We start from the raw sequence: 27720 nt of genomic DNA, 5'->3' as shown, positions 1-27720 counted from the left end.
TGAAGATACCAGAGTAAAACAACTATTGATAATCTCCTACCTCTTTTGTCTGTAACTCACTATTATTTGTCTATTTGTTTTCCTGAGAAACTATCTTGCAGATAACAACATGTAAAACAATAACCATTGATAATTTCCTACCACTTTGTCTGTAATTTGGTAAGCCCCTCCTATTATTATGTTATCCTTCTTTTACTCTATAAAACTAAAAAAAAAAAAATTACTACACAAAAATCAGTAACATTTCTATACACCAAAAATGAGCTCACTGAGAAAGAAATCAGGAAAACAAACCTATTCCATTAGCTTCAAAAAATTAAATACCTCAGAACTAACCTAACCAAGGAGGTGACAGATCTCTGTAACAAAAACTATACTCCTCTAAAAAGATTGAAGAGGACATCAGAAAATGGAAAGACATCCCCTGTTCTTTGACAGAATAAACACTGTCAAAATAACCATATGACCAAACACGATTTAACACAAAGGTTTAACACAATCCCTGTCAAACTACCACCAGCATTTGTCACAGAACTAAAAAAAAAATTATAAACTTTATGTGGGAACAGAAGGGACCTAGAATAGCCAAAGTAATCCTGGGCAACAAGAGCAGCAGGAGATACTATAATCCCAGATTTCAATTATACTACAAAACCACTGTAATAAAAATAGCATGGTGCTGGCATAAGAACATATTGACCAACAGAACAGAATAGTGGATGAAGAAACAACCCCAAGCACGTTCAGTCAGCTGATCTTTCTTTAAAGTTTTTTTTTGTGTGTGTGTGAGGTGGGTTTTTTTTCTTTTTTGGTACCGGCAATCGAACTCACGACCTCGCACTTGCTGGGCAGGCGCTGTGTTGTTGAGCTATATCCCCAGCCCAAGTCAGGTGATCTTTGATAAGGGGGCCAATAATGTACACTGGAAAAAAGACAGCCTCTTTAATAAATGGTGCTGGGAAACCTGACTGTCTATCTCTGAACACCTCTGAACCTTTTTTACGGTCATTCTTCCATTTTCTTACAGACAGGGCTGTAGCCTAGACCTGGAGGAAGGGGTCTGAAAACCTTCCTTCATTCTGTCCCACTTTCTCTGTCCCCTCTAGTTCAAGATGACAGTGTCCTTGTTGATATAACACTATCTCTGTCTCTGGCCTCCCTTCATATGATGGTTGACTGTCCACCAGTCACATCCATATCTCTTTATCAAATACCTGCTCAACCACAGCCCTAATGTCCTCTTCAAAACAAGCTTTTGCACTGTTTGAAATATGGATCAGCTGAGAATTTTTCAAATCTTTAGGTTCTGGTTACTTCATGCTGTCCAGTTCATCTTTCTCCTTTTACATTCTACTATAAGCAATCAGAAAGGACAAAGGCACTCCTTTAACATTTTGGTTAGAGATCTTCTTAGCTAAATAACCAATCTCATCACTTGTAAGTTCACTCTACCTTCCTTAAGATCCCAGGTTACAGTTAAGTTTAACCTTTGCCACTTTATAACACAGTTCATCTTGCTTCCAGTTTCTAAAACACAGTCCTCATTTCTATCTGAGACCTTGTGGAAGTCTCCCTCACCAGCCATATTCCTAGTATATGCCTCAAAATTCCTCTAGCTTAAAAAATAAATAAATAAATAAATCTTCTAACCTATACCCACTACTCAGTTTCAAAGGTGTTTCACCATTTTTAGGTTCTTATAATGTTAGTTCCTTACTTCCCAGTGCCAAAATCTGCCTTAGTCTGTCCAGGTTACCATAATAAAATACTATAGACTGGGTATAATTACACAGTAGAGTTTATCTACTCAAAGCTCTAGAAGCTAAGAAGTTCAAAACCAAAGTGCCAGCCCACTCGGTTCCTAGTGGGGCCCTCTTCCTGTCTCATGGATGGCTACCTTCTCCCTGCATCTTCCCATGACCACTCTTCAGTGTATGAACACAGAAGGAAAGATCACTCTTTTTAGAAGGTCAGCAGTCCTCCTGAATTAGGACCCCACCCTTACAACCCCATGTAACCTTACTGATCATCCAAATTCCCTATGTTCAAATAAAGTCATACTGGAAGTTAAGGCTTCGACATATGAACTTTGGGGGGTATAATTTAGTGTAGGTAGAAAATTTTATATTATGTATATTGTGCCACAATTTTAAAAACAAAGTAAAAAGCAATATGGCATATCAGAAGATACAATCAGTAGAAAACTCATAATACATCCAAACAAAAAGGTACATCCATACAAGGAAATATCATTCAACTTTACAAAAGAATGCGCTATTAAGCCATGAAAAGATGTAAAAAACTTTAAATGTACACTATTGTGTAAAAGTCCGCCTGAAGGCCAGGTGTGGTGGAGTACACCTGTAATTCCAACACTCAGGAGGCTGAGGCAGGAAGACCACTGTAAACTCAAGGCCAGCTTGGACTACAAACTGAGTTCAAGGTCAGCCTGAAGTACATAGTGAAACCCTGTCTCAAAAAGACAAGAAAAAAAAAGTCCATCTGAAAAGGCTATATAGTGTATAATTTCTACCGTGTCATATTTTGAAAAAGACAAAATTATGGAGACAGCAAAAAGATTGGTGGTTGGCAGGAGTGTGGGGTTGGAAGGATGAGGAGAGGGATAAATATGTGGGATCCAAGTGATGTTAAGGCAGGGAAACCATTCTGTACGATGGTCTACCATCTTGCTGAGGTCACAGAATAGGGAGGCAAAGATTCACCCCCAGTTCTGTAACTCTAGAGTATACAAACTTTCTGTTAATCTAGGGCCACTTACTCCAACTGCTTCAGGAGCTGAAGGAAAATAAAACGTACCACTATAAATCCACTGCTACGACCAATTTTAATTGGACCCTCACCTATTCCTCCAAATAAGAAAGACCATATTAACTATAAAAATTTAACTTTAGGAAAGAAAAAGGCAACTGTGGAAGAAAAATATAACCTTAGCCTGTCAAATCAGAGAATACTGTTAGCCTATGCCCAACTTGAACTTGATGAACCAGGATCCATCTTTACTATTAAGGAAGAATACATACTTGCAATATGATTGAGGAATCTATCCTCTCTTCCAAAGATGTCTGACGGTTTTATGATAGTGGCTTCTGGAAATGCGTCTCTCACTTCTTTCTCTCCAACAGCCTACACAAACCAAAAACAAAACTCTTCTAAGAGACCCTGCCCTTATAACATCTGTTGGAGTTCTTTCCATTTTTATTCCAGGGGAGCTTATGCTGAAGAAGAAAAAAGAAAAGTCAGAGCAGTTTTTCCAGCCTCCAGTTTTCTTCCTATTCACATGGCCTCCAATCTGTATAAACAACTTGGCAGCCTGCCAGAGAAGGAGCAGGACGGGCTTCCTAATCTTAGCGGCTGTCAGTTACCATCTACTTCCCTCCCAGATAAAGCTGCTTTCCCACCTCTCGCACTGCTGTGGATGATATCAATGCCCAAGTGAATGTGGACTTCTTGGGTTCCTAAGCTTCTCAAAGACCTCCTCTTCACTCCTCCTCTGGCACTCTCAGCTCAGTTACACCACAGATCCAACCAACAACAGAAAGGCCTGTCTTAAACACTAGAAGAAGACATCTTGCTCTCCCTCCAATGACAATCTACACATCCAGTCTGCCTATTGTTTCATCTGCTCCTGGGACACCTGGTCTCCAACCTTCTCGGGAACTCTGGCCCACTGATTCTGTTTTTCCTACATCGACTCCCCCTACCTTTCCTGACCTTCCCTCTGTATCCCAGATTATATTCCATGGTCCATTTTTTCATCCTCTTACCTAGGTACCTCGTAAACTACCTTGTGCCTGCATCCTTTAACCACCCACCAGGCAAAACCTTAATCTTGCTTTACTTCCACTGTCTTTAACAACTTTAGGAAAATAAATAAATACAAATCATAAATCGGTACCAGTATAAATCCATGCCACGGATTTTAACTGGGCTCTTGTTTTTCCCAGAAATACTGTTTTTCTCTAACTGATTTATTCTCCCACATAGCATTTCTTTTCTTTTTCCCCACATAACATTTCAAGAATTTTCTATTTCATTCAAATTTCAGGCTTCTCTTTCTTTCCTCTTCCTTCTAGTAAATGACTTTACTTTCTAATTCAAAGAGAAAACATAAACATAAGAGCAGAAAAAAACCATCGCAAGTCCTCATCACTAAATTTATAAACTCAAGTGTTTAAACTCACTGCTGTCTCCCCTTTCCTTTTTTTTTGTTTGTTTTTTTCCGGTGCTGGGAATTGAACTCACAATCTTGCACTTGCTAGGCAGGCGCTGTGCCGCTGAGCTAAATCCCCAGCCCATCTTCCCTTTCCTACCATGATAGAGAAGCAGAGCCACATCCTGGGCTCTGGAGCCCCCTTCTGCAGGGGTCTGGAGCCCACCTCCTTTCCCCTTCTAAGAAATCTGCCCAATTTTCTGTCTGTCCTATACGTTCGATCTTGCTCTCTTTAGCAACACCTACCACCACTCTTTATACAATGGTGATCTTTTATATAAATGCATAAAAAGGCCCAACTCCACATCCCCTCCCAGCTTCTACCTCTTTTCTTGCTCTTCCAGCCAACTACTTGCAAATGTGCCTACCCTCCCTCTGCATGCTGCCTTTGTTCCAGCTCACCCTTACTTAACTGTCCTCTGGATTCTGAGTCAATGCTTGTACTAAAACTATTTTTAAGGTGACTTTGGTAAGATGATCTTAATGTTAACAGATCCAAGACTTTCCAGTTCTCTTCTTGCTTGCCTTCTCAGTAGCATTCGTAAATACATTTTCCTTCTTCTAGTGACAGCTTTCCCTAGCTTCCAGACGTGCAGCTCCTCTGATTTCCTTTCTACCTTATCATATCCACTCCAGCTCAGTGCATTTGTTTGTCTATATTTGGTTTTTGCATGTATCTCCTCCTCTACCAGAGAACTAATCATGGTTCTTACTTCCAAGCCCAGTTCAAGGTTCTCTTCTCAACCTACATTTACTCATGAGGCCATTTCATGCCCTTTTGCTACTCCAACTGACAACAAATGGTGGCTGACTTCCAAATCTGTATCTACAACCCAATCTCTCTCCTGGCTTCAAGGTCATAAACCCATTTCACCACAGTTACCCTGAAACCCAAGTCCAAAACTGAAACACTTTCTACTCCCTCAGGTAAAATACTCCTTCTCAATCTTTGCTGCTCTTTGAATAATTGAGAGAGTTTTAAAAACTACTAATACTCATGTTTCACGCCCAGAGATTTTGTTTTAATTGGTCTGGGGTACACCCTGGGTGTCAGGAATTTTTATGGCTCCCTTAGTGATTCTAATTTGAAACTAAGGGTAAGAACCCGGCCCTGGAAGCCTAGTTTTTCTCACATATCTGTACCAACAGGACCACCACCTACACAGTGGCTTAAGCCATGGAGCTAGATGGCTTTGACACTCCTCTTCATCCCTTCCAAACATCTGCGCAATCCAGACAACTCCAGGTGCCAGGGCAGGTAACAGTACGCACGCTCTCCTTTTCATTCCCTTTCTCTGCCCAAGGCAGCCTTCACATGACCCAGGGCCCGTCAGCCAGCTCTATGCCTACGCAAGGCATAGCTACAGCGCTTATGCAGAGAGGTCAGAAGGGACAGAAGCAGAGAACAAAGCTGGAGGCCTGATCCTTGGCGCCCTCTGTGGCTGAGGTTCTCTATCACCGAATCTCTTAGATAATCTCTTTTACGTTTAAACCAGTTCACACAGACTTTTCTGCTGCTAATAATGATATGTTCCTAACAGGTATTCTCTCTCCTATCATCTGCTCCTGTAGCAGTTTGCCACTTTGTGACACTTGGTGCATCTAGAATTATTTTCCCCAGAGAACCAGAACCTTACTATGGACTAGGATCAGGTTTGTTTTACTGACCACTGTATCCCCAGCGCCTAATAGAATATGTGGGCACAGAGTTAGTGCTTAACAAACGATGTTTGATAAATGAATACAGTGAACCAAAAGGTTGGAACCACTTTCCAGGCTGCCACTGTTCTTACTGGTATGATTATAGATGGGCACATGATGGCAGAAGGCGCATTCTAAGGGCAGACCAGACCCTCATATTCCTTGTCAATCCCTGAGAACAAAGATTCCAAAACACAGTGGTCAACCCCTAGCTATAATCTGGACTCCTATGTGGTTTCTGGGAGAATAGAAGACTAAATTCTATGTGAAGAGCTACTTTCCTTAGCAGGTATTTCACCCTGTCCTTCTCAGTCTTCACGACATCTATGGTATGAACCTGTGACTATGCAAGAAGCCTGAGAAAGAAAAATGATCCTTTACCCACAGAGGTGACACAGGTAAGCTTCCTTTGGCGAGATGCATACTTTTCCTTTCAGGGTGCTTTCTGTGTGCTTCTATCATATCCCAGAGCAACTTGAAGCATCTGAGGGCAGGTAGTAATATGGTCTGCCCACTTTTGAAACCTCTCAACATTTAAACAGAAGGTATTCAACCAAAATGCCAGAAAACAGTATACATATACCCAATGCTGGCGGTAGAGAAGTCTTCTGAATTTTCAACATATTGATGAGAAACTTTTCTTATTCACATCATGTTTTAAAGGGGCCAAGAAACTCTAGCTCTGCAAGGCAGTTGCCCAATCAGGAATTTTTCTGCTAAGGAAACCAGCTCTTCACATAGAATTTAGTCTTCTATTCTCCCAGAAACCACACAGGAGTCCAGATTATAGCTAGGGGTTGACCACCATGTTTTGGAATCTTTGTTCTCAGGGACTGACAAGGAATATGAGGGTCTGGTCTGCCCTTAGAATGCGCCTTCTGCCATCATGTGCCCATATTAGAGTCTTGTTAGTTACCTTATTTCTCAGGTATCTAGAAGAGCTTTTAATGTCAGCATTCAGATGAGAAATATGAATTAGTTTTTCAACTCCAGCTTCCTTGGATGCTTGAGCTATTGCTCGGGGAATCTTCACAAAAACATCCTCAAAATCAAAGTTTCTAGAAGAAAAAATAAAGGATTAGTTAAGACCACCCCCACACTTACCATTTCAAAGCTTTTTGTGGTATGCTAGTTTTCACAATAGTACTAGAATTCATAACAAACTTTTAAACAGTTTTGCTTTAGTTTATAGGTCAAAATTAATGTTTCTCAAAGGTGATGAGCCAGCTCACTGTCATTACTGTACCTAGTACAACTCTAAGTTGTAAAACCAGCACATGCAATATTCTGTGTTCTCAAGGAATTCTGAGGCTAAACCCATTTAAGAAAACCTGGCTTTCTAGGCATGGTGGTGCATAGTTACAATCCCAGTACTTGGGAGGAGGAGGTAGGAAGATCTCCATGAGTTCAAGGCCAGCCTGGGCTTCACAGTGAGTTCAAAGCCAGCCTGAACTACATACTGAAATCCTATCTCAAGAAAAAAGAAAAAAAAATCTAGTTGTATGGTTAGTGATGAGGAAGGAAGTATTGGGAGCTAGAAAGAGAAATACTCCTTACTCTCCCACACTTTATTTTTCTTGAGGGTAAAAAATGAAACTTAAAAAAAGGGTACCAATTCAATGCATAATGTTTACTGTGTAGAAGTCACTATATTAGTCATTAAAAGAGATATAAAGTTAAATAAGATCTTATATGTCATCAAAGAATTTGAAAAATATTTACAAACAAATAGATACAAACAAATCTAAGGCAACATTTTTACAAATGCAAAAACAGTGTGGTTCTGTAAGATAAAAACATTATTTTCTGGTAATTCGCAGGAAGGCTAAACAGACTTGTTCAAACACTACTTATACCATCTTTCAACTATTAATGCACAGAAGCAATCTAAAACATTGCCTACACCAATGAAAACCAATGTTCTGCTTGCTGAACCATGAACCAGGCAAAATCCAACTTCCTAACCCCAGCCCAGATGGACAAATCTAAGCACAGGTCCAACTCCAGTCCTGGTCAAGTTGGTAACACCAACCACACTGTCAGACATGGACCACCACACCACCATGACCCTGACATGCTGAAAACCATACCAGCTTTGTACAGCAGCACATCACACTGCTGCCTCACACCACACATACCCTCACCTATGTCTAGGGCTATCCCTGGGATGTACACGGACACCCAATCAACACTTACTGATGATCTAATTAAAACAGTCACTACAGGGCCAGGGATATAGCTCAGTGGTACAATACTTGCCTGGCAAGCACAAGGTCCCAAGTTCAATTTCCAGCACCAAATAAAAAAGTCACTACAATGCCAAGAGATGTGTACTGAGCCCTAAGACAGACTTATGAAAAAAAAAACAAAAAAAAAAAAAAAAAAACGAGATTCCCAAAACTCACGTGGTTTCCCAGTCTCGTCCGACAAGGTTGATGACCACATTGCTGTGCTGCACGGCTCTTCGGATAGACTCTTTGTCTCTCACATCCCATTCCTGTTAACAGTCAGAGGAAAACAGAGGGCACATGGTATGCTTAGCACTTTGGGGGCTCCCAAAGCAAGGTTCAGAACAGGCGATCTGTGTCATCTTTCTATGGTGCCATTTCACACAGGCTCCATGAGGTACAACCAAAACGATGCTGAGGCTTCAGATTCCCTGCAGATCTGACTGTTCTGCAGACAAACAGGTCAAAGCCTGTTTTACTCAGGTATCCAAATGAGAGACCTCAAAAGGGTCTGCTCATATTTCATGGAACATATTAATCTTGTCCACCCAACTGCTCCTTACGTTGGTAAAGGATTCTAGTAATCAAAGTCTCCTGAAACACAGCCAAAGAACAAAGGACCACTGGGGAGGGAAAAGAGACTTCCTCTTGTTGGCAGCAACCAGTTGCAGACTAAAAATAGGAGGAGCATCCTTTACATGTCCACATCAAAGGGGCACTCCTGACTATATACTTCCTTATGTTTTTTAACTCCTGTTTTATAATCTCAGCTCCGGTAATTTCTACTTTAAAAATATGAAAACAGACCCAGTGTGATGGCACACACCTGAAATCCCAACACTCTGGGAGGCTGAGGCAGGCGAATTACAAGTTCAAGTTCAGCTCGGGCAACTTAACAACTTAATGAGACCCTGTTTCAAAACAAAAAATAAAAATGGCTGGGGATATAGGTCAGTGCAAAGGCCTTGCATTCAATTCCCAATACAGGGTGGGGAAAGACCTGAAAACAAGAGTCCGAGAGAAGTGTACTGCCTAACCTCTCAGGTTTTAGCACAGAACTATATACTTCTGAGCAGTTCATAAACGAATGAGAACTTAAGTCAGGTTGATGAACCTGCCTAAAACAGTGACTAGGGATTAAGTAATCCCAGAAAAAAGAAGAGTATACTGATAAACAGAAACTGAACCTTGTGAGCATTTCAATGGAAGATAGTAAAAAGTATTTCCTAGGGCCAAGTACTATGCGCCTGTGGGTGAGTCCGTGTGCTGGGAGGGGAGGGAGTGAGGAGAGAAAAGAGAAGGTGGGGAGACAGAAGGTGGACACGAATTTCCTCAAACTTCTGTGCAAGTTAGAAAAGAGGGAGATCAGCTTCAAGAGTACAAAGACCAAGGCCCAGCAGGAAGGATGGGATAGAACTGCTGATAGCGGAGTACAGAAAACTCTAGAGAATGGTAGTGTTGGAGTCACACAGAAACGCAACCCTAGTTTGCTATGTCTGCCTAGTTTACCACTAATTTTGGACAAGTTATCTCTCCAAGCACCATGTAAAAATAGAAAATGCAACCTAACTGGTGTGGGAGATGAGATGAAATATAGTAAAACCTGCAGCACAGTGCGGAACATACTCAACAATTAGCTCTATACATGAAGAGATAAAAAGAGGCTTTTTCAGAAAAGATGCCAAGGGTCAGGGAGGAAGGAGTCAAGATGACTCAGAGTAGATGTGCTTGAGGCATAACTGCACCAAGTGCCCACGAGCCTGGAGGAAGGACCAAAAGGAAAGCAGATTCTCAGGGATAAGGTCCAGACAGCACAATAAACCAAGCAGTTTGGACAATAATTTCAAACAGGGACTAATGTAGGGAAATCACACCCCACCTCCAAAATAGGCTTTCCTTTTTAGAAATAACCACATAAATTAACAGCTAAACAATGAGCTGAGTCCCCCAAGACATGCTCAGAGCTCAACTCAATGCCAGACAATCGGTAAATAAGTATCTCCAAGAATAAGAGAATAAATGTCCAATGGCTCCGTGTCAAGAACACAGATTTGCAAGCTAGTCAATGGTTTTACCTAGCAGTAAGGTCACCAATGAAAAGAAGCAGGGGAAAGTCAAGCTCTTACAACAACAATAACAAGAAATGATAATAAAATGTTAGAAAAGAAAAACATATTGGAAACAAGAAATGTCTAATGTAAGTATTATGAGCATTCCGTAAGGAACAGGAATACCATGTCAGAGATATTAAGGATGTTTACCCAATGTTTTCCAAAAGAAAAGTGAGTAAATGGAAGCATTTAGTTCCACAGAGAAAGGTAGGAGTAGGAAGCAACTAAAGGCACAGTGAAGCCAAGCATCTGGCTGAGAGGGCAGCAGCAACCACTAGAACAGCTCAGGCATTTTTCAGACAGTGTAACTCTGTGTGGGAAGGTTCTGCTCTGGACGCTATAGGGCAGTGACAGCAAACCTTCTAGAGACAGTGCCCAAACTGCTCATGAGGACATCGCCCACAACTCATTACTCCATACCAAGCATGCACACGGCCCTTCTGTGCACTGTGCCTGATGCTCAGCTGACCCTAGGGGGCCAAAAAAGAGGGCTCTGCATGCTCACTGCGGCACACATGCTGCAGTGGTCTGCCACCACTGCGGTAGGATATTTAGCATCCTTAGCCTCTACCTGAGGACTCACACTGCTTTCCAACTGCTGTAACCCAAAGGAGCCCCACATATTCCCAGCTCTCTCTGTTCTTCCCCCTGCCTTACAATACTAGCACTACTGGCCTAAAGGAAAAGCTGCAGATTAAAGAGTGACAAGGAATGCTTATAAAGCACTGTTCTACATTAAATCTGCGACAAGCAAACTAAGTTATAAAGCATCCTGCTCATAATTTGTTTTTGTCAATGAAAGTACTGTTCAACAGAAATATAACACCAATTGTATTTTGAATTTAATAATTCAAATTATTCATAATTCAAATATTTCAAATCATTCAAATTATTCATAATTTGAATAAATAATTAATTCCTAATTCTGAATTTACTACTTTCTGAATCTTTTACTTTCTGAATTTTCTATTAGGCACATTTGCAAGAATAAAAAGAAATCTACTTTAATAATATGTTTCATTTAACTTGAAATTTCTAAAATATTTCAATATGTAATAACTGTAAAAACTACTGATATTTTTGAATATTATTTTCTTCAAACTAAGTCTCTAAAATCTGTATTTTAGACCTATAGTACAACTTGATTTAGACTAGGAATATTTCAAGTGCTTTTCATGGAGTAGCAGGTACCACATGTGGCTAGCAGCTACCACACTAGACAGTATTAGACTAGAGCGGAGGTTAGCAAGCCATAGCCTTCAGGCCAAAAAAATGTGGCCTACAGCCAAGTGTTGTGATGTACACCTGTAATTCTAGCACTTGGGAGGCTGAGGTAGGAAGACTGCTGCAAGTTTCAGGCCAGCCTGGGCTACATCGTGTGTTCAAGGCCAGCCTAACTACATAGCAAGACCCTGTCTCCAAAAACCAAAAAAAAAAAAAAAAAAAAATGGCCTACAGCTTAATTTTTGTAAATAAAGCTGGAATATAGGCACACTCACTGGTTTATATACTGTCTATGGCTACTTGTGAGCTATAAGGATAGAGCTTAGTGATTATGACAAATGCTCTATGACCTGCAGAGCCTAAATTTTTACTATCTGGTCCCTTACAGAAAGTTTGCCAATTGTTAGCTGGGTAAGGAGGCACACAGCTGTAATCCCAGCATTTGGGAGACTGAGGCAGGAAGAGCACTGTGAGTTCCAGGCCAGCCTAGACTACACATTAAGTTCAAGGCCAGCCTGAACGACATACTGAGACCCTGCCTCAAAAAGCCAAAAAAACAAAAGAATAAGAAAGTTTGCCAGCTGCTGATCTAGAGTTTGCATACCAAGTAAAGAGATGCAGGAACTTAACTGAAAGAATCTCCTCCTGAAAGAAGACAGGCTGCCCTGGACTCATTCTGGGATAACATTCCTGCTTTATTATACTGCCTCTTACTCCTAAGACGACCTGAGTAATTTATATTTGCTAACTCCAATTATCAGTCATCAAGGTCTTACCAGAAAGATAATCTGGCCCAGGTCACCCATGGGTCGAAGATGCATGGTGTCATAAGTATCACATCGATAAGGCAGGATCACCTGTGATCCCATCCGTCCTAAAATGAAAGATTGAAAAAGGATCAACATCTACAAAGTATAATAGTATACAATAATGGTACAGTCGAGATTTAAATTCTGGCATGATATGTGGGTTGATAGTATATTTAACAAAAAAGTGTATCTTCCCACGCTAAAGATGCCATAACTTTCCAGGCTCCCTTACTCCCATCTTAATGTCCTATATAGAAAGCACAGATGTATTCTAAATCTAATAGCACATAAAGGCAAGACAGAAGTTGGGTACCGCTAAAATGAAAAGCCCAGCTCATGGCCTCTCACCAGATAATCCTAATGAAGGGTAGGAAAGCACACCGAATTTGAAAATGTTTCTTACCAAGGTGGTTGACAACATATCGTCCCAGGAATCCTGTTGCTCCAAACACAGTGGCCACAACTCCACTGACAGAGGAACGCCCACCTTTGCCATGAGGGATGACTGCGTGATGGAGCTGGCGGTAAGGAATGCCATGAAATGCAGATGTGGCTACTGCAGTAATAGCAGAACCTTAAACAAAACCCCAGAGTACATAAAAATGGCAAATGTTAGTAGAAAAGTAACTGAGAAAGCATAACTTCTTTCCCTGAAAACTTGTAACACTATTTTGTGATCAGTGTCTTAGTAACAGAAGTAGCAATAGCATTAATAAAGTATTACAGCAGAAAACCCCTAGACCACCAGAAAATATATAAAAATAAAAAGTAAACTCCATGTCCCCATGGGATATAATTTATCTAGAAAAATAAATCACATTAAGTCATATTATCATGAGAAAGGACTCTTGGGTAATGTGTTTTGAGAGAGGTTTTCAAGAAGAATAACAGGAATAGTAGAATTCCTTGAGAAACAGTAAACAGATATAACAGAGTAAGACTAATGCAGGGTAGCAGCAAAAGACCTTTGTAAAACAGATTCTGAAACTGATGACTCATGAAAAATACAGTCGTAGTATAGGTTAGAGGCAGAGAATCGTTGGTACAAAGCATTTAAAAGTACAGATCAAATAAAATAAAATAAAATAAAAGTACAGATCAGACTTAACTGAAAAACATCAAAAGTGAGGAGGAGAATGTGCTTGAGAAAAAAATTTTTTGACTTTGAGAAAGGTAAATAGCAAGTGATTTGTCAAATTTCCCACCACTTCATCTCGTGGACTCATGGCCCTAGGAGAAGCCTTCAAAATCTGTGCCCTGATGCAACATCTCCACAGTTATGTGTGCAAACCGAAGTCCTGTCCTTAGCCTCAACATCTGTGGGATGAAAAACACTATTTCTTGTAGCAGCCTCTACCTGACAGGAGCCATCCTAACAGCTGCAGATCTTATCATCAGAAGACCTTATTCTTGTTTTCTTCAGGAGGGTCTAAACCCTCTACTATATCTAAGTATAGCAATTATACCCCACTTAGTATTATACCCCAATATTCTCTTCTGCAGGTTAGCATCTCTAGTTCTACCAACTACGCCTCACTCTAAATCTCCTTAGATATACTCTAATTTGCTAGTGTCTTCTAACTTCCTAGAGCAGAGTCTTAGAGAGAGACAATAGGATAGAATGCAAGGTAAAGGAACTGAGATGGGCTAGGCAGCTGAAAAATGTTTGAAAGGGAATGAATAAATGGTGAGTGAGGAAGTCAGTACAGATAATATGATACATGACAGGGAAAATGGAAGAGCCAATAAAACAGAAAGAATTACCAGGGACAAGGAAGCAACACCTCAAAGGACTGTTATAAGGACTAGAATAAATGTACATAAAGCATTTAGCATATTGTCTATCACAAAGCAAGCTAGGTATTACTATACAAATGACAGTAGTTTTCATTTACTATTACTTTGAAATTCCTCAGAAGGTAACTAACCCAATATGGTTACTTGTTTTTTCAACAATTATGGGCCAAGCACTATTCTTGAAACTGAATTGCACAGAAAAAAAAGACACTATTAGGTGAAACTCACAATTTAGGGAGTTAGGATGAGAATTAATATATAATATGGAAAAGCATCCATCACAGTGTCCTGCATATAGCAGGAGATTAATAAATATAAATTCTCTTTGGCTTAAGTCTCTCCCTTATTTCCATTTAATATGTGGGAGAATAATATTTTTCATTATGTATTCACTATATTCCTTTGCTCAAAAACTTCATTTCCCACTATAATATCCAAACCAACTGTCCAGAACATTTGCTTGCACACCACATTGTTTTAAAAGGTATTTATTTAAAATTACAGGTATTTACAGTACCAATATAGTACACATTTTAAAGCATACATTACAGCATGCAGAATAGTGCCTGGTATACAGTTTGAACTACATACATATTAGCTATTTATATTATTACAGAAAAAATTTTAAGTTGTAATGCTTTTTTATGTCTCATTAGTTCCTCTTGTAAAACTGACTGTAGAGATCACTGTTCTAAACTCTGCTTGGCTTTCACAGGCTTCCATAACACATCCAACTTCTTTCTTTCCTACTATCCCAGATATACATAGTCACTTCACTTTTTCCACGAGCACCTTCTGACTCCATTCCATCACTACATCTTTGCCAGGTGAAAATGCCCAACATCTGACTTTCTAGATCCCAAAAACACTAAACAGATTGATATACAGCCACTTTTCCATTCATCTTCTAATCTTCCCTCACTATCTCAAATAATCTTTCCTTTTTTTGATTTTGTATTGCACTTCAGAGTTTCACATGTAAGCACATAAAACTGTTTCACACAGTTCTGTATTTGTGTTTGGATTATGTTACTCACTAACATGTCCAGAGTTTATTTAAAAGTTTATTTTACCAGAGACTATAAGCTGAGTGCTCACGAGCACAAGCTACAGTGTCTGTTAAAGAAAAATAAGCTGAAGAGGGGAAAAAAGTAATGAAAATATCCAGAACTGTAATTATATACAGGAGGTATTCAAAAAATACATCGTAATTCACAATCTACACAATGTCTCACTAATGTAATAGTGCAGCAAAAACCAGCAAATGCCTTTGCAAAGAAGTCATGACTATGAAACCATCTACTATAAATGATGTGTACCACCTTTCTTCCCAACAAAAAAGGGTCCCCTGAACGAACCCTCCTGATTCTCTCCTCAGCTGAACATCAGAACTACCTACAGTGCTTTAAAATTTTAAAGTGCAAGAAGCTAATCTCAAAAATCCAGATATGATATTTCTACAATGAGTCCCCGCTTTCATTCTTCATAAAGCTCTACAAGGGATTCTAACAGCCAATTCTCAAAGCAAATGATTACATTGTAATGACTAAAATACACTACGGAAAAATTAACTTGTGGGTCGATTGTGGCATACTGATGAAGTAGTGGGTGAAAGGATGATGAACTGTAGCAGTGCTTCTAATTTCTTACCTTCCCTTGCTCTTTAAGTGACTGAAAAAACAAATTATGTTTTCCATTTGAGGACTAAGAACAGATTCAAGCAGCGCAGAAAACAAACAATGTTGACAAGTTCGAATATATTCTTCACTCTTCACCTTCCTTTCTAACAAGCTCCTGTTTCCCCCAAAATCCCTGTCTCCCCCAGGCCCCTGGGCCCCGTGCTAACACATTCTATATCTGTAGAGACGCTTTTGGTTAGAAAAGCATTTTTTAAAAATTTATTTATTATTATTGGTTTTGTTATGTATGTGTTGCTGGGGATCGAACCCAAGGCCTTGTGCATGCAAGGCAAAAGCTCTACCACTGAGCCACATCCCCAGCCCCCTAGAAAGGCTTTTATAAACAGTACTTCATTTAATTTCTCAGAGATTCCCTGACGTTGTGACATTATCATTGCCATCGTTATATGAAGAATCTGAAGTTGAAACGGTTTAATGGTTTGTACGAGATCATAAAGTCAGTAACCCAGGAGAAATTTCTCCGCTACCCATTTTTCCACTCCCTTTCAGGTACCTCCCCCGATTCCATTCAAATATTTCTCATAACCCCAAGACCTTACAACCCTAATAAACTATTGGTTATCTGGCTCCTTTACGGGTCCCTACTTTCTCCTCCTCCCTCCCCATTACTCATGCTCTCCTGTCTCTTTCCCAAGTGCACAATTTAGTAGGTAAACCGATGAGGTGGAAAAGTAAAGGAGAAACGGGGCAGAGGCAACTCCGAACCCAAACAAACCAGACTGCTCAATGAGTTGGCGGGACAGCATTCGCGAAATCTTGGACTCCTGTCTCAGAATCTCGATCAGGGGCCGCAGTTTCCTTTGACACTTACGTGACATTGGCAAAGCCCGAACAAGCCAGGGATTAGAGACGGCCGCCATCTTTTCCCATAATCCTCCTCGGCTCACATTCCGGCCGACTACGGCTACTCATTTGAGCCAAAAATTCTTTCCCACGGCAGTCTGCGGAGGCGCTAACGCGGAAGTGAAGAGATTGGTTATATAGGTTGGGCGGGAACGCTGTTGAGAAGGAAGCTTGGAAGGCAGAGGGGTCAGAAGGGAGGGAAACGCAGAAAGGAAGAAAGAAAAAGAATTTTTGAATCTTAGTTCTGGAATGGACCATAAAGATACGGGCATATTGCTAAAGAACCTGAAATTCAGAGCCAGCCGGGGACTGACTCAAGGCAATACAAAATGGCAGAACCCGAGGTGGAGGAGCTCAATTTTCCCTTGGTTCGGGCATATTGCTAAGGAACCTGAAATTCAGAGCCAGCCGGGGACTGACTCAAGGCAATACAAAATGGCAGAACCCGAGGTGGAGGAGCTCAGTTTTCCCTTGGTTCTGTGTTCCCTGACAAGGACCAGAGAGGGCAGCCCTGATGAGGGCCAAGGATAAAGAGGAGGTGTGGCCCTGCGCTCATAAATTCCAGGAGAAAGGGTGTAAAAGCAGTAGTAGAAATAGAAATGCACCCTAAACAGAAGCATCCCTAGTCTGGCCCAAGCATTCTTTTGTCAGGGCCCTCTCCTTTGATGTCCCTTCCCAGGCATTGCTCAGTCTCTGGGCTTGGGTGACTTCTTTGGAGGCTTCTCTGACTGCTTTACCAAAGTAGTGATCATTCCATTTACTGTGTTTTGTTTTTTTAAAACAAAGTACTTACCAGCTATGGATGAGTCCAGGAGTTCTTAATCTGGAGTGCGATTCCTGAATGGGCTTCAGGAAATCTCAAACCCCTAAAGTGGTATGTAAAATTCAATGGCCCCATGTACCATCTGCACATTTTTCTATCAGAAAACTGCAGGTGACCCTCTGTAGTGTAACCGTTTCTAATTTTTTTTTTCCTTTAAACTAAGGATCCCTTTGAGAATCTGCATTGTTCTAAAAAGAGACAGGTGGAGGCTGAGAAGACACCAGGAAAAAAAAATTTTCATTTTAAAATACATTCTGCCAAGCATGGTAGCTAGTGCACACTTGTAATCCCAGGCCATCGAAGGCTGAGACAGAATTGCCAAGAGTTGGAGGCCATCCTGAACTACATAGTGAGACCCTGTCTTCAAAATATAAAATACTTTCTTCTGGTCACCTCTTGAAATCCCTGAGAGGACAGTCAATGATTCTGTAAGACATGCACTGTGGACTTATAAGAAAGCAACCGAGTTTGGGCAAATCTTCCTAGATTTGGTAATTCCTTCAGTGATTCATCGGTGTTGCTGGGACGGACAGCAAGCCTATAGGGAGTAGGGGTTGCCTGTTATTAGGCATGTAAGACCCCATTTCAGTTCTATCCCACCCTACTGCTTACTAAAGTGTCACCCAAGTTGAATTAAAAGAGGAAAGAAATCTTTGAATTTTGTCAGAGAAGCTTAGTAATGCTATATTATCTCTCTTTTTGTGCCTCATTCTGTGTTCACTTAGTGCTCATTTTGTGCTAATACTGTACTTGACTAATATACTAACATTTTCCTGGAGCTGATAATTTGACATGCCGCACTATTGTCCACATCCTCATATCTCCTGTTTAACAGTTATGTAACATCCCTTAGTCAAACACTGCCTCACAGTCTCAATTGTAATTTCAGAGTATACAGGTATAGTTGATTTGTTTTTTTTGGTTTTTTTTTTTTGTTTTTTTTGGTTTTTCTCCGGTACCAGGAACCGAACTCACGGCCTTGCACTTGCCAGGCAGGTGCTTTTGCCGCTGAGCTAAGTCCCCAGCCCCAAAAGGCAACTGGTTTTTTTTTTGTTTTTTTTTTTTGTTTGTTTGTTTTTCTCTGGTACCGGGAACCGAACTCACGACCTTGCGCTTGCCAGGCAGGCGCTTTTGCCTCTGAGCTAAATCCCCAGCCCCAGGTATAGTTGAAAGAACATTGATTTTAACATCTGGAATATTAAATCCTCCAGTGCCACTTCTACCATTTATTAGTTGTGACCCAAACAAGCTTCTACACTTAACAGGGAAAATAATACCTGACCTGTTGTCTTGAAAGGTTATTGTGAGAATCAGATGATGTACTGAATGTGAAGAAACTTTGTCAACAGCAAAGTGCTATGTGCAGATATATGATCTTATTGGAATAACCACTTATGTATCCAAATTATTGAATGCCAGAGGTGGAATCTTCAGAAGCCAACAGACCCAGTGCATTTATTTTTATTTTTATTTTTTTTTTTGGTTTTTCTCTGGTACCGGGAACGGAACTCACGACCTTGCGCTTGCCAGGCAGGCGCTTTTGCCGCTGAGCTAAATCCCCAGCCCTGACCCAGTGCATTTTAAGACAGAAACTGAGACCTAATATAAAGTATAATGACTTAGTTGAAGGAAACCTGTAATAAACTAGTCACTTTAGAATATTGCAATTTTAATCTACACCTTGTCTTTTCCTTGATTTGAGATTTTGTTTCATGGAAACTATGTTTCATATCATTAAAGAGTATCTATGGCAACATTTTCAAAGAAAGTGTATTGAAAAGTCTTCCTTAATCTACAAGGAATCACAAACCAAATGGCTCTTGGTCTTTTTATTAAGTGTTGCAAAGAATAAATTATCACTACTTAATTTCAGATCATCAAAGATAAATTATAACCCAGAGGTGGCCAGGTTAGGCAAAAGATCCCGAAAGTTTTTTTTCTTCTTACAGATAAAATGCTTTCAAGAAGTCCAGGCTGGATCCTAAAAATGAAGTGATTCCATAGGCTTCGTGTAAGAAGTTTAGGAGACCTTCAATTCTTTTGTTTCACATTCTCTTCTGCAGCTATCTGGATTTGTTAGTATATATTTACTCTGCTGTTTTAAATGGAATCCATTGGTAAAATTTTCCTTCCTATACAACCCCACCTAAATTAAACATTCAAAGAGAAGTAGGAGAAAGCAAGCATATTCCTTTCAAAGTAAACACCAGAGCTTTGGGGTGTAGCTTTGCCTCTCCTCTTGTCCTTTCGATGGCTAATTGTTGATACCTTACAGTGTTGCTATAGAGACAGTGATATCACCAGTTGGGATTCTGATGTCATCCTCCAGTCCCAACAAAGGGGAGGTGCATGGAAGGCTGGGGGAGGAAACAAGATCTTGAGCTGAGCAAGAACATCCCAGCATCTTCACTGACTTTAAAAGTATATTGTGGAATCTTCTGTGGTTCACTAGTCCAGAGCTACAGAGGTAGGAAATCTTAGTGGACTGATAAAACAGCCCATTTGCTAAACTTCTGTGACTAGAAGGGAGAATTCATGTGACAAGTGTTGGGCAAGCTTATGTTTAACCTAGCCTTGTTCTTCTGCCCAACCCATTTTAATTTTGCCTTTGAATCCTCTGGAAATGAGTCTCTGCCTCAGCAGCATTACACCTACCAACTTTACTGCTCATGTTCTGATTTCGTTGACAAATTTAACCAGATCTCTCTGGCCATCCTTTAGCGAGTAAGAGAGGTCTTTCTCCCTTCTCTGTGTGGCATCAAGAGTGGAAGCTTGCCTACTTACTGACTTTTTGTTGTGTGGTTGTTCCACATGTTTTCTTTTCTTTCTTTCTGTTGTTCCAAGAGTCAAATCAGACTGTTATACCTCTGAGCCCAATTCTCAACCATTTTAATCCTCTTGTTATTTTTAAAGCCTTGGTAAGACAACAGATTACTGGGGATGGACAGGATTTGTATAGCTATGTAGACAAAGATTCTGAAGAAGCTATTATTACTAAAGAAAAGGAAAAATAAGGGTTCCATGGGAAAGCATAACAATGAATAGTGAAAAGAAACAATCTTTATTTAAAACAAAATCAATTGACATTTTGATATCAGCAACAACCAAATTCATTGAATTTCTGCAGTACAGCAGACACTTATAGAAAGGGAGAGAAAAGCTGGTCATTGTGACACACACTTGAAATTCTCGCACTCTGAAAGACAGATGTGAGAGAATTGCAGTTAAGAAAATAAATAGACAAAAAGGGTTGTGAATGTAGCTCAGTGTAAAAGCCCTGGATTCAATCCCCAAGATTGCAGGGGTTGAGGAGGGGAAGGAGAGAGAAGAATGAATATATATCGACCAACCCTTCAAGGGCTTCATTTATGCTGCCTATAATAGAGTTTTAGAAACCTTTTGCTTAAGATGGATAGAGGAGAATATGTCTTGAAATGGAGCTGTGGTCTAAACAACATCAACCACACTGCTTTATTGCTTATGCCCTCCCACTGGCAATCATGATTTGCACTGCATCCTCCTCAATTTGAGGTAATAATCACAATAGTAGTTTTGAAGAATATTTTAGTTTAACTCTCTCTACGGCCACAGAATCACTCTGTTGGCCATAAGAAAATTCCACAGCTTTGAGACCATTAAACTCCAAAGCTAGAATATCTACAGAAATATCCACTGGTTCTAATGTTGCCTTTCTGGGCCTTAGTTTCCTAATATGTATGATGAGGGTGCTAGAATAAATGATGTATATAGATATAGATATATTTTATAGAGAGATAGTTTTCTGTTTTCAAATTAGACGACACGTTTTTAAAATTTTCACCGTATTTCTAAGGTATTATTACCAACTTTTAACTCATAGAAATGTATGTATTCCTTCATTAACTCTGCACAACTCTTCCTTTTTCACTTCATTATGGGAAATGTACACATTGATTTGGAAGTCTGAGATCACTGTCATCCAAAAGTATTTGCTACTTTGTATAAGCTACCATCCAGAACAAGTTAGGGAGTTTTAGTAGGCAAAAACAAACTTGATGAGTACAGATAACCACCTAGAGAAAACAGAAAATAGGATGAACATTAGGACGTATATAAATTGTGTTTGCTGGATATATTTGACTAGTAAGTGCACTTTCTGTGAAAAGAGTAAATGAGGGCATGTGGGGGGAGTGTTGATTTATTAAAAATTATTGGAACAGAAGGGTCTGTTAGTAAATCATTGCATAAGTCTCCAAAGTGTCAACTTCAAGAAAATCTGTAGGGAACAGGGAAGGATGGCAAGGGAAGAGGCTGAAAAAAAATGTGTACATGTACAACCCTCCCATAATAAATGTTATTATGTACTGCAAGCCTGCACCACTAAAAAAATAAAATGCAGATCTTAAAAAAAAACCTGCATGTATGCTTCAGCATAATAGAAAATTTGAACAAGCCAGTTCTTTTTCGTTCTCAGATTCTCCAATTTATAAAAGAAACAAAACTGGTTCCTTGGAACTAGAGATTGGCAGAATTTGTATATTCATTCTTCTGCGTATAATTTTTAAGCACCAACTTTAATATACTATTAAATATATTATGTATAGTAATTATTATATATAATATAGTATTATATATAGTAATATACTATTAACTATATTAATATACTATTAATATACAAGAAATACCAAGATGACTAATAAAGTGCTTCTGCCCTCATGAAGCCATCTACTAAAGGAGATAAAATAATGTGAGCCATGAACAATCTTAGATGAGATTTAAAAGTTAAAACAAAATGAAGTTGTAATGAAATAAGATGCAAACTTTGATGAGGGAGCAGTTACATTCCACTAAGATCTTAGGAAATATTTCGTGGACAGGATAACTTTTGACCTGGACTTTGAGTAAGGATGGAGTTCAGAGAGACATTGAGAGAGGCTAGGGGCTGGCCTGCTGGGCAGGTATTGCAAAGTGGGAGTACAATACCTTAGTGTCTTCTGAAATGTCTCAGTGAGAAAGCCTAAGAAAGGTCATTGGACTGGAACCCATTAGCTACCAACTCTCTTCATACTGTGAGGATGCATATTATTCTCAGGTCCTCAAAGGAGTACTCACAAAATGTTTTGAGATCCATGAACTCAGGGTATTTATTATCCATTCCAGCTATTTATCTCCAAATTCTTATTTATGCAAATTTAAAACTTTTCAGTGTCCTCATAGTTCAATAAGCTTATATAACAATGAGTTTGAGGCAAATAATAACATTAGTCAATTAAGAAATTATTGGACATGAGATGAAACTTTTTGTCTCTTAAACTTTTGTCTCTTTGGAATTGTCAAAATGCACCAAGAATCAAGAGTGAATGTTGTTTTGTACTGAATGCATGTATGTGTGTGTATGTATGAAAATAATGAGTCAAAATCATTTTTGGAAATAAGAGCAATAAAGTTTCTATATGAAATTAGGCATTTCATTTTTGTCTTTCCATTGCAGATTCCTTATATATTACATGGCAGGAGGTGTAGGTAAACTTAGTGGTAGGACATCAAATTAATCAAGAACTTTCCTCATATCTCAGAACCCATCCTCAGTAAAAGTAAGTAATCATATAATTTTCTTACTTTCTAAACTTAATTTTCATCTTTTGAATTATAGAATGTAAGTTAAATAAGGCAGTAGATCCTATTGATTTTTTCATTTTCTATTAGAAGCAACACACAAGGGTGATTATAAATGACAATAAGAGGCATATATTTCTGGCTCTCACACTGTTTACACTTTAGGACAATCTTCTAAATCTACTCTTTCACCAAGTAATAGTACCAGTAATTTTTTTCTTCACAGTCATGATTCATACCTAAGAATGTTTGTATATAATAGTGAGCTGCTGCAGACAATACCAAGTTTAACTTCACAGACATTAAAAACTTTGTTCAGGTGACCAAGCAAGATACGCTACTAAACAAGCAAACAAACAAAATAAGATACTAAAAGGGGTGAGGAAATCTATTTCAGACAAAATTTTTAAAGAGTAAATAATTATCTTTCCAAAGCTGGCCATGATTCTCAGAGGGAATCTCTCCAGATAAACCCTGGTCCAGGAATTCTCACTGGGACATGTTTAAGTAATTTAATGCCTCAGTTCTCCCAATCCAAAACCATAAAAATGGGCTGGGGATTTAGCTCAGCGGCAAAAGTGCCTGCCTGGCAAGCGCAAGGTTGTGAGTTCGGTTCCCGGTACCGGAGAAAAACCAAAAAACAAAACAAAACAAAAAAAAACCATAAAAATAAGATTTTCTGAGGTGGTAACTGAAATCTGACATCTTTACATGGTTCTCTTAGTTATCATAAGGGGTAGTAAACATGAAGAAGCCATTCCTAACTCAATGAATCATTTACATGATGGTGAGTGGAAGAGTAATTTTTAAAAAATAGTTTTTCTAGCTTAGAAGTTCAAATCATTAATTGGGGTGTGAAAATGGGAATCAATCCTTGTATGAACAATGAATAATTAGGTCATAAAAGATATATTTTCTTCTTAATAATTATCCATAATATTCTGCATAACAAAAATAATACATTTCTTATATATATTTAAACATGTATTTAATCTGTTTTTTACTTGTATTGGCTTTATTTTGAGGGAAGATGTGTAGCCCATGATAGCCCAAAGTTTTTTATTTTTGTTTTTTGAGACAAGGTCTCACTATGTAGCCCAAGCTGGTCTTGAACTCAATATGGAGCCCAGGCTGGCCTCAAACTCACAGTGATCCTCCTGCCTCAGCCTCCCAAGTGCTAGGATTACAGGCATGTGCCACCATGTCAGCACAGCCCCACGTTTTTTAAAACAAATATTTTCAGTTAACCAGCTAGCCATGCCCAAGTAATGCTCTACTTATTTCAAGCAATCTTTTATAAACCACAATTCCAGCTTAAGATAACCTGTTGGGCTTTATTATAATTGAATTTAAATGAGTATTTTATCAAAGTCAAAATATAAAGATATATGTCTATTTCATGAAGATACTCAGGACATGATTAGGCAGGAAAAATCAAGCATCTCATTCCATCTTGTCCTTTAAGCAAATCTGAGTGAGCAATGTTTGTGGAGAAAAAAGGGAAATTTCAGTGTGGAAGGCAGGAAATGACAGACTGACATGAAAACAGAGGCAAAGAGAAGCTACCCACCCCTTTAGACTATGAGTGGATAATGTAAGTTATAACAGTAGTTGGTCGTGTCCTCCAAAACAACCAAGAGGCATTATTATGAGGAGTGAACAGAAAGAACTAACAACAAAGGCCAAAAGAGTATGTGGAATAAGGACATGAGTTGGACCAATGAAGACAGGGACTATGAGCAGTGCATTTAAGAAAAATGAGTGCAGTGGAAGAGAAAAGTAGTAGCTAAGGGGTGAGAGAAGACAACTCAAATGAATCTCAGCTTTCTGGCTGAGAAGATCAGGTACATGGTAAAGCCTTTACTGAGATGTAAGAATACAGAAAACTGTTTTGAGGGCTGAGAACAAATCCACAACAGGAGAGACACTTGATGGTACAGATAGCATCTTTGTATGGCATTAGAAGTTTGGCTGAACCAGGGGACTAAGAATTCCCCTGGGATCCTTGGCTGATTGGAGGAGGAACTGGTCTTACAGAAGCTGCTAAATGCACTGTTCTAGAAATTAGTTAAAAATAAGGCATCTGGGTCTTCAGGAACCCTGGTGAGCCACCACCACAACTCCACAACCAGCGTGTGAGGCAGGTGGAACACCAGGCACCTTCTGGGACCTTGGTGGCCACTCCCAGCACACCTAGCATGCCTGCAGGTGTTGGGCTGAACCCCCAGGCATCTTCAAGAACCCTGGTGAGTTGTGACTGCAACTCCCTAACCATCATGCGAAGCAGGCAGAGCCCCAGACACCTTCTGGGGCTTCAGTAGCCACTCCCAGCACATTTAGTGTGCCTGTGGGAGCTGAGCTGAACCCTGAACATCTTCAGGAACCCCAGTGAGACACCCCCATACCTCCCCCACTAATGTGTGAGGCACATGGAGTCCTGGCAGATTTCTCAACACAACCATCAAGTCAAGAAGAGCCTGGAGTGAAGTATTTCAGGTACTGACAGAAAGCAACTTCCAACACAAATTGATGTACTCTGCAAAACTATCCTTCAAATATAATGGAGAAATAAAATATTTTCAAGATAAAGAACAACTGAAGAAATTCATGAGTACCAAATCAATACTACAAACAATACTAAAAGATATTCTGGAAAGAGATAAAACAGACCATAACTTCAAGAACACCCACAGAAAAGAACCACCAAGCAGAGCAAGCAATTAAACAGAGGGAAAAAGGAGGATTCACCACCAGGAAAATAACATGACAAAAATAAACCAGGGCATATCCGTTATAACCATCAATGTAAATGGTCTCAATGCACCAATCAAAAGAAGCAGACTGGCAGAGTGGATCAAGAAACAAAATCCAACTATATTCTGTATACAAGAAACACATTTAATTCAAAAGGAAATTCATAGACTGAAAATTAAAGGATGGGAACAATACACCATGCAACAGGAACCCAGAAAAAAGTGGGTGTAGCTATTCTGTTTGCAGATAATGTGAACTTCAAACCAAGAACAATCAAAAGAGATAAAGAAGGTCATTACATACTTGCTCTTCTTGACTTGATGGTTGTAATGCTGTACCTCAAACTTCAAGAGGAAGAGAAAACAATAAAAAACTTCAAGAGGAAGAGAAAACAATAAAAAACATCTATGCACCAAATATAGGAGCACCCACCTATATAACACAAATTTTAACGGACATGAAAAATGAAATAAGTAGCAACACAATCATAACAGGGGACTTTAACGCACCATTGTCACAAAGAGATAGATCAACTAGACAAAAAAATTGGAAAAGAAATAACAGAACTTAACAAAACTTGTGAACAAATGGGCTTTGTAGACCATTACAGAGTGTTCCAGCCAACAGCATCAGAATAAACATTCTTCTCAGCTGCACATGGGATTTTCTCTAAAATAGACCATATGCTAGCACATAGAACATGCTTAAGTAAATGCAAAAGAACTGAAATTACCCCATGCATACAATTGGACCATAGTGCAATGAAATTGGAAATTAATTACAAAGAAGTCACAAAAACTACATAAACAGTTGAAAGTAAATAACACGCTCCTGAACAACCAATGGGTTACAGATGAAATCAGAGAGGAAATTAAACATTATTTATAATCAAATTAAAATATAGATAGAACTTACAGGAACCTGTGGGATGCAATGAAAGCAGTCCTCAGAGGGAAATTTATAGCAGTAATTCCCACCTCAGGAAAACAGAACAAGCACAAACAGAGAATTTTATGCTTCACTTCAAGCTTCTATAAAAAGAAGAGCAAGTCAAACCCAGAGCCCAAAGAAGACAGGAAATTATAAAGCTCATGGCAGAAATTAACACAATGGAGACTAAAAAACAATACAAAGAATTAATGGATTGAAGAGTTAGTTATTTGAAAGAATAAATAAAATAGATAAACTCCTAGCCAACCTTATCAAAAAAGGAAAGAAAAAACTGAAATACATGCAATAAGGAATGAAAGGGGTGAAATCACTACAGATCCTGAAGAAATTCAGAAGATCATCAATACCTACTTTGGAAATCTTTACTCTCATAGGGTAGAAAACACACAGGAAATGGATAGATTTCTAGATACATATGAATTACCAAAGCTGAATGAAAAAAGATATAAAAATCCTGAATAACTCAATATCAGCTAGTGAAATTGAGAATGTCATAAAAAACTTGTCAGTGCAAAAAAAGTCCAGGTCCTCATGGATTCACAGCTGAATTCTAGAAATTTAGAGAAGATTTAACATCAATTCTTCTCAAACTCTAATGAAATTGAAAGGAAAGGAATTCTCCCCAAGTCCTTCCTGGAGGCAAGTATTATCCTAATACCAAAACCAGAGAAAGACCCAACCAAAAAAGAGAACTATAGGCCAATCTCCCTAATGAATACAGATGTAAAAATTCTCACTAAAATACTAGCAAACAGAATACAACAAATCATCAAGAAGAGTATACACCATGATCAAGTGGGGTTCATCCCAGAAATGCAGACATGGTTTAATATACACAAATCAGTTAATGTAATATACCATATCAAGAGAACCAAAAACAAAAATCACATGATCATCTCCCTCAATGCAGAAAAAGTGTTCAAAAAAGTCCAACACTTATTCATGAAAAAAAA

The 27720-nt window shown here is 39.1% G+C and overlaps 2 protein-coding genes and 1 long non-coding RNA gene across 3 annotated transcripts in view; 2 read left to right on the top strand and 1 right to left on the bottom strand.

The window, feature by feature from the left end:
• The window catches only part of Ndufa9 (NADH dehydrogenase (ubiquinone) 1 alpha subcomplex, 9, 39kDa), a 39442-nt gene extending 22723 nt beyond the window's left edge, over nucleotides 1–16719 (bottom strand). The window contains exons 1-6 of the mRNA XM_005378740.1: nucleotides 16613–16719; nucleotides 12708–12878; nucleotides 12272–12369; nucleotides 8338–8429; nucleotides 6849–6990; nucleotides 3042–3144 (exon numbers count right to left, since the gene is read on the bottom strand). Of these exons, the coding sequence (XP_005378797.1) occupies nucleotides 3042–3144; nucleotides 6849–6990; nucleotides 8338–8429; nucleotides 12272–12369; nucleotides 12708–12878; nucleotides 16613–16661 (655 nt within the window). The 5' untranslated portion in view covers nucleotides 16662–16719. The remainder of the gene's footprint in view (nucleotides 1–3041; nucleotides 3145–6848; nucleotides 6991–8337; nucleotides 8430–12271; nucleotides 12370–12707; nucleotides 12879–16612) is intronic.
• Nucleotides 16720–17015: 296 nt separating this feature from the next.
• On the top strand, nucleotides 17016–17695 carry LOC102005690. Its single transcript, XR_260051.1, has 3 exons — nucleotides 17016–17094; nucleotides 17431–17518; nucleotides 17631–17695. It is a non-coding gene; the product is annotated as an uncharacterized LOC102005690 (long non-coding RNA).
• Nucleotides 17696–19777: 2082 nt separating this feature from the next.
• Nucleotides 19778–27720, top strand: part of Akap3 (A kinase (PRKA) anchor protein 3) — a 21041-nt gene continuing 13098 nt past the window's right edge. The window contains exons 1-2 of the mRNA XM_005378739.1: nucleotides 19778–19934; nucleotides 22938–23040. The gene's annotated coding sequence lies outside the window, so the exon portion shown is untranslated. The remainder of the gene's footprint in view (nucleotides 19935–22937; nucleotides 23041–27720) is intronic.

The sequence above is a fragment of the Chinchilla lanigera genome, unplaced genomic scaffold, assembly GCF_000276665.1.
Source record: "Chinchilla lanigera isolate Chin_1 unplaced genomic scaffold, ChiLan1.0 scaffold00012, whole genome shotgun sequence".
In the NCBI taxonomy this organism is placed as follows: Eukaryota; Metazoa; Chordata; class Mammalia; order Rodentia; family Chinchillidae; genus Chinchilla; species Chinchilla lanigera.
Note: the sequence above shows the minus strand (reverse complement) of the source record. Positions and strands in the feature narration are given on the sequence as shown.